This window comes from Nannospalax galili, unplaced genomic scaffold (genome assembly GCF_000622305.1).
Source record: "Nannospalax galili isolate Female #2095 unplaced genomic scaffold, S.galili_v1.0 scaffold290, whole genome shotgun sequence".
NCBI classification, from domain to species: Eukaryota; Metazoa; Chordata; class Mammalia; order Rodentia; family Spalacidae; genus Nannospalax; species Nannospalax galili.
In genome coordinates, this window is record NW_008331486.1 from 6392038 (window position 1) to 6407133 (window position 15096).

General features: G+C 51.9%; 1 protein-coding gene across 3 annotated transcripts in view; it reads right to left on the reverse strand.

Annotated features, from left to right (window-relative positions):
* Positions 1 to 3038: 3038 nt before the first annotated feature.
* Abl1 (ABL proto-oncogene 1, non-receptor tyrosine kinase) overlaps positions 3039 to 15096 on the reverse strand; it is a 126594-nt gene continuing 114536 nt past the window's right edge. For all 3 annotated transcript variants that reach the window (XM_008825723.3, XM_008825732.3, XM_017796448.2), the window contains exons 6-11: positions 14521 to 14698; positions 12554 to 12738; positions 10395 to 10547; positions 8260 to 8349; positions 7901 to 8065; positions 3039 to 6388 (exon numbers count right to left, since the gene is read on the reverse strand). In XM_008825723.3, the coding sequence (XP_008823945.1) occupies positions 4689 to 6388; positions 7901 to 8065; positions 8260 to 8349; positions 10395 to 10547; positions 12554 to 12738; positions 14521 to 14698 (2471 nt within the window). In that variant the 3' untranslated portion in view covers positions 3039 to 4688. The remainder of the gene's footprint in view (positions 6389 to 7900; positions 8066 to 8259; positions 8350 to 10394; positions 10548 to 12553; positions 12739 to 14520; positions 14699 to 15096) is intronic.

Here is a 15096-nt window from a genome sequence, read left to right on the forward strand (position 1 = left end):
AGCCCTGAAAATCAGAACACTCAGGCTGCTAGAGCATCGATCTGTTAAACCAGCTCGCCTGTGTGGTACTAAACTCTCTCTTTAATCCCCTGCCCCCAAGTACCCCACGCTTCTGGCAAGCTCTAGGTTTTCCTTTCTCCTCCCCGGGGTGGAAGATCACTGGTTGGGAAGGGGAGGCTCAGTCTCAAGCAACTCACCTCCTGGCCTGGCAGCTCTAAGTCCCAGCCTGGGAGCTGTCTGTAGATGTTCACTGTATTCGTTCAAGTTGCAAGCAAGAGCCAGGCTTAGTGGTCATAATCCCAGCACTCAGGAGGTTGAGGCTGGAGGATCAGGAGTTCAAGGCCAGCTTTGGTTACCTAGTGAGATTGAAGTCAGTCTGAGACGAATAAGTCCCAGTCTCAAAAAACAAAATATGGAACAAGATGACAAGTCTCCTTGTGGACGTACATCTACTGGTGTTCAGCTGGTGGATGGATGAACATTTCTGTCCACAACTTCCTGTTTGAAATAATATCAAATGCTTAAGGAACAATTTAAAAGGCCTGGGACAGCTGCAGTGAAGAGGGACCCACCTTACCCTTGCTCGCTTCAGTGCCAAAGATGGCACAGGCCAGATCCACAGACCTCACCATGAGACTCTGGTCACCCTGCGCCTCTGTGCTTCCACAGGAATAAGCCAAGATGCCTGGGGAATGCCCACTCAGACAGTATCCCAGGTGTCCGACTGCAGAACTGACATTAGCTGCAGCAGGGGTCCTCGTCAAGACCGCCAGAGATGGAGGTGCCACGAATGGGGGCTGCTTTAGACTGCTCCCACCCAACGTGGCCTGTACAGGGTGTATGATGACTCCCTAGGGGCCAAGGAAAAAGCTCAGCCAATAAAGTGTTTGCCATGCAAACATGAGGACCCGAGTTCAGATCCCCAGCACCCATATAACAGACGGGCGCAGGTCTGTAATCCCAACTCTGGTGGGGTGGGTGTGAAGTTGGGTGGATGGTGATAAAGGTGGAGGCAGATTCTGGAGCTCAATGGACAGCCTGTCTAGCAAATCAGTGAGCTTCAGGTTCAGTGAGAGACACTGTCTCAAAAAAAAAAAAAAAAATGGCTGAGAGAAACTGAGAAAGACACCCAACATTGACTGCTGGACAGACACACACACACTTCTGGCCCTCTCTCCCCTCCCTCCCCCCTCCCCCCAGGGTGTGCTGAGTGAAGAGTGAAATCTGTCTCCCCTTGAGGCCAGACAGGCCATGGTTCACCACTGCAGAGGGAGGAACACAGTCTGAAGCCTGCCTCTGCTGAGCTGGGTGTGACCATCCACACTGCCTAGGAACTAACCTGACACAGTGGGCACCCGCTGTGAGGCCTTGGCCAAGCTGCTTCACCTCTCTGAGCACCAGCTTCTCTACCCCTCAAAAGAGGACAGTGACAGAGTGCTCTCCTTAAAGGATGACGTGGGCCTTCCATGTGGCAAGGCAGAGCCCGCAGAGAGCTGCAAGAGCTCACACGGAAACTGCCACTACAGTGCGGGTGCTTCCAGAGGGCCCGGTTCTAAGTGTGTGGTCACCTTCACTAAGACACCTGCTGGCTGGAGCACCCAGCCTCTGAGCTCTGCCCCTCGCCCTTGTCCTGACACAGCTGTAGCAAGCAGAGCTAAACACCACCTCACAGCTGCACCCAAGATGTTCTAATTCTCACTACATCCCAATACCCCAGTGTGAACAAAGCTTGATTTGTGAATCCTCACGTCTGCGGACAGACATCTGCAATATTTCCACCTTTTTTTTTTTTTTTGGTCTTTTTGAAGCAGGGTCTCCCTGTGGACCCAGCTGTCCTGGAACTCACTATGTAGACCAGGCTGGCCTTGAACTCACAGAGATCCGCCTGCCTCTGCCTCCCAAGTGCTGGGATTAAAGGCGTGCACCACCACGTGCTTTTCCACCCTTTTTAAGATAAAAAAAAAAACAAACAAACATGACTGTGTGTAGGCTTGAGTGTATGTGAACCATGTGCAATGCAGGAGCTCATGGAGGCCAGAAAAGCATATCAGTCCCTTGTACCTGGAGTGACAGGTGGTTGTGAGCCACCAATGTGGGTGCTGAGCAATCTTTCCAACCCCTCCATTTCCTTTTCCATGTATGCATCTATGTATGCGTGCACATACACATACATGTGTTTACATGCTGAGGCTAGAGGTCGATATTGGGTTTCTTCAATTGCATTCTACCTTTGGAGCTCACCAATTTGCCTAGTTTGGCTGATCAGCAAGCCCCAGGGAGCCTCTGGTCATTTCTCCCAGTGCTGGAGTTTTGTTAAGTTTGCTGTAGGACCCAATTTGCTGAACTGCGCCATCTCCTTGGCCCATTGATTCTAAGAAATTTTTATTTATTTAGTGTGTTTTGTGTGCATGCACCATGGCACACGTGTGGAGGTCAGAGGACAATTTATAGGAATTGGTTTTCTACCATGTGGGTCCCAGTACTAAATTTACGTGTCAGGCTTGGCAGTAAGTGCCTTTACCTGCTAAGCCATCTCGCCAGCCCCTCATTTGATTTTTTAAAATATCCCAGATGTGAGCCGGGCATGGTGGCACATGCCTTTAATCCCAGTACTCAGCCCGGATCTCTGTGAGTTTCAGGCCAGCCCGGTCTACATAATGAATTTCAGGGACTACAGGGAGACCCTATCTTAAAAAAAAAAAAAAGGATCCCAGCCACTTGAGGCTTCCATGTTGGGACAGTGACTATTTACAATGGCTGCTGGACCCGTGGGGTGCTTGGCCCCTGCATGCTCCTCTGCTCAATTGAGGGCAGGATGTTCAATTACCATGTGCCAAGGACACAGAATGAGCAGGGCAGCCCAGGTGTGGATGGCCCTGTGACACCTGGTCAGTATTCTGCTTTGTGACACCTAACATGTGCAGTAGCCCTTCCTGAACCCAGAACCCAGAACCCATCCTACTCCCCACATGTATGTGGGGGGCTGGGGGCATACACCAGGCTTGGGGCAGCAGGGAAGACTCTCAGACCGAGCAATCTGTCAGTAATTCTGTAAACACTTATTTATTTAAAAAATACTACAGAGGAGAGATTTGGATTCAAAAAACAGAGTCATATACAGAAACAAAATGTACTGGACCAAGGAAAAAGGGAACAGCACTGTTCCAGTGAGAGCACAGTGGCCCCTATTTACACATCATTTATAAAAGAACAAGTCTATAAAGAGCGTAATGCCAAAGTATAAATGCAAAATATAGTGGCACGTTAGCAACGACAGACGAGTACCTCGTGGACATGGCGGTCGGGTGTGGAGGGCATCTGGCTTTGCAAGGCCGCTGGCGGTGTGGCACTGCCTCCTTCAGGCTGAGGAACAGCCGTTGGGGGCCAGGAGGTGATGTGCTGTGAAGACCATAGAAGAACAATACAGAGGAAACCATCTCTATCAGAAAAATAAATCCAGAGACTAGGTGATTAGTGTAAAACTGGGGCTTGTGCAAAGCAGCCAGTGTGGAAGCAGGGAGTACGGAGGGGTTTCTCCAGGCCCAGTATGAGACCCGGGCAGGTGCTCCTCTTGCTCCTCAGCTGACTGCCTGGGGAAGGGAGGCTTGCCCTGGCCAAGTCTGCAAAATATACCCCACCCTGCCTGTGCTGTGGCAAGTCACAGGAGCACTGGGCTGAGCAGTGACGGCAGTCGAGCAGCAGCTCTGAGGGGTAGCCAGGCCGGGGATGGCCCAGGCCAGCGGGCTTTTCTTCCTGCCTGGCTGTGCCTGGTGTCTGCTCTTTTCTGCACAGACTTTGAAAAGCTCACAACACCAGAAAGCCAGACTCTGTCATAGAAACAAGGGCCCGAGGATCAACCTGGCTTCAGGAACAGGAGAGAGGAAGGACACTGCTCAGAAACCCTTATCTTTTGGGGCACCTTGAAGTAAGGAGTGGCCTCCTGGAGCACTGGGCTTGCCCTGTGTGCCCAGCCGGCTAGCGACAGTCACCTGTGAAGCTCAAGCTTCCTATCCAGGATCTGTAGGGCACAACATGTGTGATGTAGAGGACAGGCGACAGGCTGCCGGCACTTTCCCAGGCTCCACCATCTTTAGCACCCACACATGTGGGCCCTTGACTTTAGCACCCCATAACCTCCAGATCAACAGCTTCCTTTACATGAGGAAATGGTGAGCACAGCCTTCCTGGGACAGGCCTTTAGCTTGAAGGTATAGGATGGCCAGTAAAGGGTCACGTGTGTGTGTGTGTGTGTGTGCATGCGTGTGCGTGGGGGGGAGGGGAGGGGGAGGGAGAGAGAGAGAGAAAGAGAGATAGAGACAGAGACAGAGACAGAATGAGCAGGGCCTCCTCCTGAGAGGAACACAGTCCTCTGGGTATTCCCAGCTGGCCTGAGGGCTGGCTCTGAGGCACTGATGGGTAAGCCTGGTGGGCCCTGGCACCTGGCAGGCTGGCTACAGTCACAGATCAGTAAGTCCACAGATAGGAGGAGGTAAGAAGAGAGGTGGCTCAGGGTGCCTGGGATGGGGAAGAAAGGTGCAAGCCAGCTGGTGCCCAATGCAGGTAGAAAGGCCACCTGGCTCAGAGCCCCTGCCAAGATGCAGGCCCCTGGTCCTCTGTCACCGTCACACACAGGCACATGAGCCCTCATGGACTGCAGTAGCTCCGGATGGCATAAGCCCTGACTTCTGCTACCTCTGCACGATGTCACTGATCTCCTTTACAGAGCTGAGGAGCTTGCTGAAGTCCTGCGTGGCGGCCGGGCCGCTGGCTGCTGTTGCAGGGCATATCTGGAGCTCTCGGAGGTTGTTCTCCAGCTTGTTGATGGCCTCGCGGAAGGCGAACTTGTTCCTCATCTGCTGGATGGAGTCCACGTAGCTCACGCAGAACGTGTACAGGTTTTTGCCGGCCTCCAGCACAGCACTATGGCTGGCCATCTGCTCCGAGTTCCTGGAGATGGCAAGGCACAAGGCCTCGGTACTGTCCAGAACCACGCCCTTGGTGATGGTGCCGCTGGCGATGCGCTCCGGGGGTTGGCGGGTCTTCCGAAGAGACACTCGTGTCGATATGAGGGGGATGAAGGCAGCGGAAGATGGCTGGTCCCCAGCTAGGGCTGAGGAGGCTGCTGGCAGTATGGAGGGAGTAGAGGCTGGGCTGGTGGGAGTCCCTGGTGGCTTAGTGGCTGACTGTGGCTTTGGCACGGACGGGGGCACAGGTTTTCTGAGGCTTTCCCCTGGCTGGCCAGGTTTGGCGGTGTCACTGTTCACAGCATCCATAGCCAGACTTGTACATTTTGTCTTTGTGGCACTGCCTGCCTCCCCGGCCACTTCCTGGCTGGGGCTCTGTGCTGGTTTCACAGCTTTCCCCGCAGAGGCTGGCGGTGGTGGAGGAGCAGGCTTGAGCTTGGACAGCCGCCCCTTGTCTCTCCCTGGAGAATCAGAGCAGTGCTTGTGCCTCCTTACTCGGGTCTCCTCGGTGGAGGCCTTGCTGAGCCCTACCCTGCTGCTCGGGGGTGCTGGCTCAGTGGAGGCAGAGGTCCCAGAGGCACTGCCCCTGGTGGCCTCTTCCTTGTTGGGGAGGCCAGAGGAAGGAGAGGCAGTGACCTGCCGACGGAGGAGCTTGGGAGTCAAGCTGGGAGGACTAGAGCCGGGGCTAGACTCCATATCCTTGAAGACCTCATCAGCAGCCTCCTCGGTCTTCTTCACCAGTCGGGGAGGGGGTGTCACCGTGCCTTTGGCCACATGCTCAGACCTGGTGGTCTCACTGGCCCGCTTCCGAGGCAGAGCCGGCTTCTCACTTTTATGTCCTCCAAAAGTGGATGAGTCAAACTGCTTGCCAGCAGATGGCAGGTCCCGGGGCAGTGTGACCGACCTCCACTCTGTGTCCCTGGCCCCATGGGGCATGCAGGAGGCTGAGCAGGACCGCAGGAAGCGCTTGCTGGAGCTGCCGCCGCAGCTTTCCTCTTCACCGGTGGCCAGCCGGTTGCTGGTCATTGTGCTGGACTTTTTCCACAGGTGGGGAGAACGGAAACCTGAGCCGCTTGGCTCCCGGAAGGCTCCATTGGGGACGCCAGCCCCATTGCTGGCCTTTGGGGACTTGGTGGGCTCTGTTGCCTCCAAGGGGGTGGGAGCTAGTGCTCCATTGCTGATCTCCCGGCCATCATCCTCACTGGCCCCTCGGCGCTCCGGCTGGCCATCCATCTCCCGGAAAGAGCTGCTGCGTTTGGGGGGCATTGGCGCCATTTTCTTCTTCTTCTTAATCAAGGCACTGAACAGGTTGGTCTTTTTGTCTTTGGGGAGAAGGCGCTCGTCTTCATTTAGGCTGCCATCTGGGGGCCCACGCTCTTTCCGAGGAAGCAGTGGGGATACAGCAGGCTCATGGTCCAGGGGATCTGAAACACGAAGAGAGAGGTGAGCAGCCGCTCCCCAGGGGCTGGGCATGCTGGCTCAGGAGTTGGACTGATCAGCTCTCATCCACCTCTGTGTAGGAAGCTCCATGGCACTTCCCTTCCCCATCCTCAGTTTTCTCACATAAAATGGGACAATACAACTCAAGGGCTTTAAACTGGTGTTGCCAGACCGCTGCAGCTAGCTGTTGAGAGAGGCTTCCCTCAGCACTAGGCAGAGGAGAGGATGTGTCTGTCCTAAGACCAGCAGAGGCAGACATCAGAATGAGGCCTTTGCTGGCCTTTGGGGACTTGGTGGGCTCTGCTGCCTCCAAGGGGGTGGGCCAGCCCACACAATCCAGCAGAAGGAGGTGGGGAGAGACTCTTCTGGATCACACACAGTCACATTCCAGAGCAGAGCTGCTGTGGACCCTCCAGGCTCACCAGGAGATAACCTATCAAAACACCTCGCCAGGGATACTGTGGGCAGTAACAGACATACCTGCTCATCCCTGGACTTCTCCTAAGTGCATGCTCCTTGGCAACCCTTCCTCCTCCCACTGCCCATGACTTCACAAATGACAAACAACAGAGAGTGAAGGAACAGCCTTTGGGTGCAAGATGATTTGGCCATGTGTACATGTGTGTACACATGTGTGCACATGCCACAGCAATGTGGCGGTCAGAGGACAACCCTGACTCAAGCAAAGTGTTCTGAGCCCTCTCCTCAGCCTTTCTGTACATCTTCTAAGCACACATCTTTGGCACAAAGTATGTGTACCATTCCTACAGGAGTTTATATACTGTACAGGCTGACCACTCAACTTTTCACTAGTGGGAGTATAAGCTAAAAACCGCAAGACTGAGGTCTGTGGGTCTTGCTGTTAGTGAACACTTCACATGAATCTCCATCAGAACTTGGCTTTGTTCTGCCTGGTCCCACTCAAGATAGCCAGTGGCCCATCAGTATCAGCCCACACTGGGAGCCCCTGCCAGTCCAGGTGAATCTTCAGGAGAACCAAATTGTTGTTTTGGGGTGTCACTCAGCGAACAGCCTGGCAGCCCCAGACCCATGTTTGCTAGTATTATCCTTGGTAATAGGACTAGGCACCTCCTGACCCAACCACATCTCCCTCCTGGCCTGGGGAAGAGTGCAGACAGATACTCCAGAAATCACAGGGTCACCAGCTCTGTCCAGTGACCTCCTGTGAGTGATTCACAAGCTGCTCTTTGCTCAGTTTAATGTTTACTATTGCTTTATCTGCCCTGAAAGAGGCCCACAAACGCTGAAGAAAAGATGGCAAGGTGGGTGTGTTTCCCCGTAGTCGTCTCAGCCTTCTGCCTGTTGGAATGGCCAACTGCTGAATGGCCCCCAGGGAGAGAAGTGACTGGGCAAGAGGTAGCTTTCCTCCCTCAGGGCTGAACCACTGAGGAGGGACTACTGCCCTTCCCTGCCAGCTCCATGCACAGCTTCCCATTTGCCTACCCTGGCCTGAGGGGTGAGGAGGGGGAACATACCACTCTCTCCCTGGGCTTTGGTGTGGGGCAGCTCCGACATGTCAGTGGTGTCCTTCTGCTCAGTAGCTCTCCTGGAGGTCCTGGTCTTGGTGGGCAGCTCCGGGGCCTGAAGCACAGTGCCAGCAGCCCCTCTCACACCTTGCTTCCCCAGCTCCTTCTCCACTTCTAAGGATCACAACACAGCACAGACCCAGCAGCCATCAGTGACGGTGTCAGCTTAGACGCAGAACCACCACCAACGCCTCTGCTCAGATTTCTGGTCTCTCACTTGGCTCAGGCACTTTCACCAGAACAAACTGAAGCCCATATAGCCCCAATCCAACCCTCTACCCACCATGGGCCCCGGGTTGGTACATTACCATCTGAGATACTAGATTCCTGGAACATCGTTTCAAAGGCCTGGTGAATTTCAGCAAAGGAAGGCCGTTCAGAGGGATTCCACTGCCAACCTGGACAGAGAAGACCCTCATCAGACCAGCCAGGAAGCACTGCTATCGAACCCAGGGACTAGCTATTCCCAAGGAATGGTCTGGACATGAGAGCGGCAACTCAAGCTGCGACCAGCTGACGCCATGACAAGTTAAAATGCCGAATGCTGCCGCGTCCTGTTACAGACGTTAAGAATTTGAAAAGACATTCCACACTGGCAGAAATGTGGACTGCAAAACTCCAGAGAGACACTGACAAGGAGAACTCCATCTACAAATGGTTCTCCACACACCACTGGCAGACGGGGTGCTGGCAAGGCAGTAGCTTGTCTCTGTCTTCATCCTCACGTCACACTCATCAAAGTCTAAACTCCTCACTACAGCAGCGAAGGTATCCATCCTCTTTTGTCTTTTTCGGACCAGATCTCACTATGCTCCTGAGGCTAGTCTCAAGTCCCGAGCTCCGGTGATCCTCCTGCCTCAGCTTCCCTGCTGCTGGGACTGCCATGCTGAGGAAAACAAGACTGAAAAGATGAAGAGGTGGAGAGAGGCTCCGAGTTTAAGAGCACTGGCTGCTCTCGCAGAGGACCTGGGTTTGGTTCTCAGCACCCACAAGGTTCCTCACAATGGCCCATAACTCCAGTTCTACAGGTTCTAATGCCCTCTTCTGGCCTCTGCAGGCCTTTACACACGCAGGTGCACTTATAGGCAGACAAAACACTCATACACATAAAATAAAAATAGGTAAATCAGAAAATGTTTAAGGATTAGAAGGGTCAGTGAAGGCGCAGCTGCTCTCTGCTTGTCACACACTCCTGTTGGAAGTCGTCACTGGTAACTTATTTTTTAAAGAAGATAATTTTGTCAACAGTATAAGGATTTAAAATACTTAATTCTTTGAACCAACAGTTCAGCTTTTAGAAATATCAGTGTAAGTGTGGAAATATATGGACGAGGATGTTTGCCCTGCCTTGTTTATAAAGCGGTAGTGGGGCGGTGAGATGGCTCCATGGGTAAAGTCGCCTGCTGTCAAACCCGACCATCTGAATTCAATCTCGGGCCCATATGGTGGAAGGAGAGAACTGACTCCTACACGTTGTGGTCTCCATACTTGTACTGTGGCCTGTATGCACCCAAATCAATCAATCAATAAAATGTAATTAAAGCAAACACATGCGTAAAAACTGTCAAAAGCTCATCACAAAAGGGCAAATGAATGAATGCTTCAAACCTCTGACTGACATGCTAGACAGCTGCATTAATTTAAGGTTGGGGGGTCAGGGTGAGGGAAATCTCTAAATATGGGCAGAGAGAGGTGTCCCTGTTACACTGCTAAGTAAAAAAGTAGTTGAAGGAATGATCATATACAGATGACAGAACTCATGTAAGCAGGCAACAAAGCAACCCCCGCCCCCCGAAACTTGACTAGACACACATCATGTGGAGTGTTTTACAGTTATTTGGAGGCAGGACCTAGGAATCTGTATTTATTAGTAAGAACCCAGGTTTGGTATCCGGTATCCATTTAAACCGCACCCCCCGCTTTTTGGTCTTTTTTTTGAGACAGGGTCTCCCTGTAGCCCCAGCTGTCCTGGAACTCCCTATGTAGACCAGGCTGGCCTTGAACTCACAGAGATCTGCCTGCCTCTGCCTCTGGAGTGCTGGGATTAAAGGCGAGTGCTGGGATTAAAGGTGTGCACCACCACGCCCAGCCATTTAACACTTTTTATGCTTAAAAAAAAGAAGAGTCTGAGCATGGTAACTCATGCCTATAGTCCGAGAACTTGGGAGTCTGAGGCAGGAGGATCACTATGAGTTCCAGGCTAGCCAGGTCTACAGAGTGAGATTCAAAAAAAAAAAGCCATCCCCCACAAAGAAGACAAAAACCACTCACACACATTGATCTGTAAATAAAGGTATGTAAAATCATTGAAAGAAGCCTCAAAGTCAAAAGTCCATTAGTGGCCAGAGAGCCACCAGCCTCCAGGAACTGCTTTCTGTAGACACGCCCACTGCCTGCGTTCCTGCAGCCCACAGGTGCCTTCTAAACAGCAAGGGAGACTCACATGCTCGCATGAGCTCATAGACCTTCTCCGGACAACCTTCCGGGCGCTCCATGCGGTAGTCTTTCTCCAGCAGCTCATAGACCTGTGACAGGTCAATTCCTGGGTAAGGTGACATGCCATAGGTAGCAATTTCCCAAAGCAATACTCCAAATGCTGAAAGAAAGAAGGAAGAGTATGGATGAGCAAGATGTGTGCGGCTTGGGCTGACAAGATGCTCAGTGGGTAAAGCATTTGCTGCCTGTGCTTGACAACCACTGGATCCCCAGAACTCACATAAAAGTGGAAGGGGAGAACTGACTTCACAAAATTGTCCTCTGACCTCCACATGTGTGCAGTGGCATGTGCATGAACACACACACACACACACACGCACACGCACACTCGAAGAAGCAGCCTCACAAGTGAGGTTTTCCTGGGCTCTTAATGACCAACAGCCCAGGAAAATGGGATAGAGTAAGCTGTGGTTTACTCACACACACTAACACACGCTGAAAGAGAGGTGACCAGGTGCGGGCCCCTGGAGTACAAGGTTTTTAAGTAAGTGGCACCCAGGGCTAGAAGTCAGGTTCTGCCCAGGTCTATAACTTGCTACATACTTGTATCAGGCCACTAATCGTTTCTGGGTGGTCAGGATTTTCTCCATGGCCCCTTCCAACTGTAAACAGTTCATAAAAAATCTTATGAAATCTCTGAGTCTTGAAATTCCATTTCCTACTAACAGAACCAGGAATATCTTGTCACCCCTGAGAGCACAGACATTATGGAAGGCTTCGGGGTACTGTCAAAAGCAGGAGGTGCTAAGTTCCCCCGACTCCAAGTGCAGGTATGGAAAAGAAACTCAGTGGGTCAAATCACAAGTGTATTTTAACACCAGAGTTCCTATAACACCACAAAAGACAAATCCAACAGGTCACTGTGGAGGCTTAGGAAGGTGGGAGCCCTGGGAGGCGGCTTGTGAGAACCTGCTGTTCCTGTACCAGCTAACCAAGTATGTGATGGCTCCTTTTTTTTTTTTTTTTTTTTTTTTTTTAATGGGAATACTCTGATAAGATGTGAATTAGGAGTGATGGAATTAGAGAATTACCATCGCACAGCCCCTAGTGAACAGCAGTGTGGGCACCGGGTATCAACAGCCAATACACCCATCCCATCAAAGGGAGAAAATCAAGACTCATGCACCAACCATCTAAGTGCACACCTCCTCTAACGTACTCAGTGAGAGACGTTAACCCAAATATGATGCGGTATCAGATCTGACTCTGAATTTCCTAAGAAGACCGAAGCCACAGCATGGAACAGAGCATGGAACAGACCACAGCACAGGATGCAACAAGCGAAGCCACGACTGGGTAAGTCTAATGGACAAGGGACAGAGTTTCCTTAATCAACAACCAACAAGGAAATACAGAGATGGAGAAGAAGATACGAGTTAAAGAGACACAACAGACCAATGAATCACATCTGGCTCTCAGATGAAACTGTAAACACAGGTATGATTTCTATGGTTCAACTGGAAATCTGATAATATTCAGAAATTCTGTCAAGTTTGGGTCCGCACTGTGGTTGCACTAATGGAAGCATCTGTAAGAAGCTAATACTGAAATATTTATGTGCAAAATAATACGGTGTCTGGGATTTGCTTCAAAATAACAAGAGGCAAGGGAGTAGGTGGGGCCAGGGACACAAGCTCACTCTACAGTGATGACTGTCAGGCTGGGTGGGGGCAAGGGGCTCACTGTCTTCAGCACATGCTTATAGGCCATCATAAAGAGTTCTTTTTTTTAAAAAAAAATGCATGAAACCTCATCACAAAGCACCCTGTTTAAAGCCCAAGCCAAACCGAACAACTTCCTGTGGAGAGGTGGACCCTAGGTGCCTACAGGGCCAGTCCCAACCTGTCAGCTAAGCAACAAATGTGCAGAAGATGGGAAGGAAAGGTAGTGGCTCAGAACGAGCCAGTTATTCTGGGTCATTCAGGAGGAAAAAGACCATTTTTACTTAAATTTAAAAGAAAAGAGGAAATGGGGTTTTAAATGGGAATGAAACAAATAGGAAGAGAATTAAGCAATGAAGGAGGGGAATGGAAGAGTGTGGCGGCGGCAGTGAGGCCAGGAGAGGAGGAAGGTGCACCCCTTCTCCTGCCCAGGGCACAGTCTTACCCCAGACATCCGACTTGATGGAGAACTTGTTATAGGCCAGGCTCTCAGGTGCGGTCCACTTGATGGGGAACTTGGCTCCAGCATGGGCTGTGTAGGTGTCCCCTGTCATCAACCTGCTCAAGCCAAAATCAGCCACCTTCACCAAGTGATTTTCCCCAACCAGGCAGTTCCGGGCAGCAAGATCTCTGAAAAGGGAAAAGGTCCATGAGCAACCCGGCTGACGCCCCCCCGCCCCGGTTCCCAGCTTTCCCCAGCACTGACTAAAGGCACGACACCGACACTGAGAAAATCAAACCTGGTCCCTGGAAGCATCACACGCCCCCACTAGTGAGCAACAGTCCATTGGCAAACACAAGTCAGGAGATGAACAGAGCAGCAAGATGAACAGAGACAGAGTGGCACTGGACAGGGTGGCACTGGGCACAGGTCTCTGCCCTGTGACCTGGAGTAAGTTTCACCATCAATCTGAACCTGGGGGCCCGCTGCCCCCAGGCAGAGGTTGTCACTGGTGATGCCAGCCTCTGAGGAACACTGAGCACTCAGCTATGGTAATAGGCCTACCTTGAGCTGCTATATGTGATAACGGATTAGTAATGTAAGTGCTTCCTGTGACGCCCAGAGAATAGCAAGTGTTTCCGACATGCTTGTGTATCTATTACCCCACGCCAGGTACGGGAGACACTCAGCTGCAAGAGACAGACACGAGCGGTCTCCACCTGTCTCATTCGGACTTGGCAGGACAATGGGAGTCCATGTGTTCCTTAGCCAGACTGTGCTCTCTGCTTCCCTCTTGCTTCCTGATGCCTGCTCAGAGCTATCTGAAAAACTCCCGTCTAATCTGCTTCCTCTCACCTCCAGACTTTGTTAGCGAAGGGGGCTAATCTTTGGTTCATGGACGTTAACCATGAAATCACAGGCAAACAAGAACCGAGCAATGAGAAGATGCGGCAGCTTAGGCCAACGGCTGCGTGACGTAGCTCGGTCAGCAGCAAAGAGGGAGAAACTAAACACAAGAGTTGTGCTAATAGGATTTCTGGTCAGGCATTTTAAGTGTGTACGGATGGAGGGGGAACAGAGCTAGTCATGCAAAGCAAGTCAGTAGTCAGGAAATCTCAATTTGCAGCATCAGAGGGTTCGCTTTGCTGAGACGGGAGTGTTTGGACTGGGCTCTCATGGAGCGGAGAAATCTGTCTTCTGAGGAGCTGGCAGCACTTCACACGCACACTTATTCCTGGCTATGAAATCTCATGTCGAGTTTTCACACTTGAGTTAATTGGGTAGGAAAGGTCATCACAGGGGTGTGGAGGACATCTTGCATGAAGGATTCTAATGGCCAAGCCCATCAGGCTCCCTCCTACACAGGCCGTCACTTTGCTAGGAAGCCACTTCGACCAGCAAAGCACGCAAAGACCCAGATAATTGTGGCATGCCTGAAGGTCAAACACTCCAGGTTTTAAAGCAGCAATGATGCGTAATTTTGGCCTGCATGTATGCAACTCCACAAGCGTGGAAACATCCTGAACCCGGGGACAGCAAGTGGACAATGGAACACAGAGGAGGACGAACTACACACATGGAAACCAAACACAGGCCCTGGCTTTCACCATCAATCTGAACCTGGGGGCCCGCTGCCCCAAGGCAGAGGTTGTCACTGGTGATGCCAGCCTCTGAGGAACACTGAGCACTGTTTTAGAGGGAGCTGTGATTATTAGGAAGAACGCCTTTTATGAACTTCATTTAACATTCCACTGAGTCCAAAATGGTTCCAAAGTGAAAGGCTTCTTTCCCTGGGATTAGCAGCCCGGATGAGTGCTCAGTCCTGCCTGTTGCAAGCAGCACTTGAGTCAGGCCCCTAGCACATGCCTTTGTTTCCAGGGCTGGGGTGCCAGCAGTCGTGCTGAGAGCAGGGCCCCAAGACCTCACAGCTGGGTTTTGACGGCTGTCTGGCCCCGCTCTGCCAGCCCTACCTGTGGATGAAGTTTTTCTTCTCCAGGTACTCCATGGCGGATGAGATCTGAGTTGCCATGTACAGAAGCACCACGGCGCTCACCTCCTGCCGGTTGCACTCTCTCAGGTAGTCCAACAAGTTCCCATAGGTCATGAACTCGGTGATGATGTAGAACGGGGGCTCCCGGGTACATACCCCTGACAACAGGACATGGAGGGCTTCAGAATGTGGCTCTGCTCCCAGGGGAACGAGCCCTAGAAAGGTCTGGCACCAAAGACAAAGGCCCCACGGCTGCCGAGACAGCTTAGTGGGCAAAAGCGCTTGCTGTACAAGGCCTAATGGCCTGAATTCAATCTCCAGAGCCCAGATAAAGGGGGAAGGAGAGAATCAACTCCACAGAGTCGCCCCTGACCTCCACATGCACAGGCAGCACGTGCACGCCCACATGCAATAACAGCGTGGAACCATGCTCTTTCCCTTCCCCATGTCCATGAACCTGAACTCACACAGGCAGAGGCTACCACTGAGTTCAAAAAGTCAGACTCCACATCAAATGGCCACTGCCCGTTTACCTATGAGTGGTTATGTCTGTTCA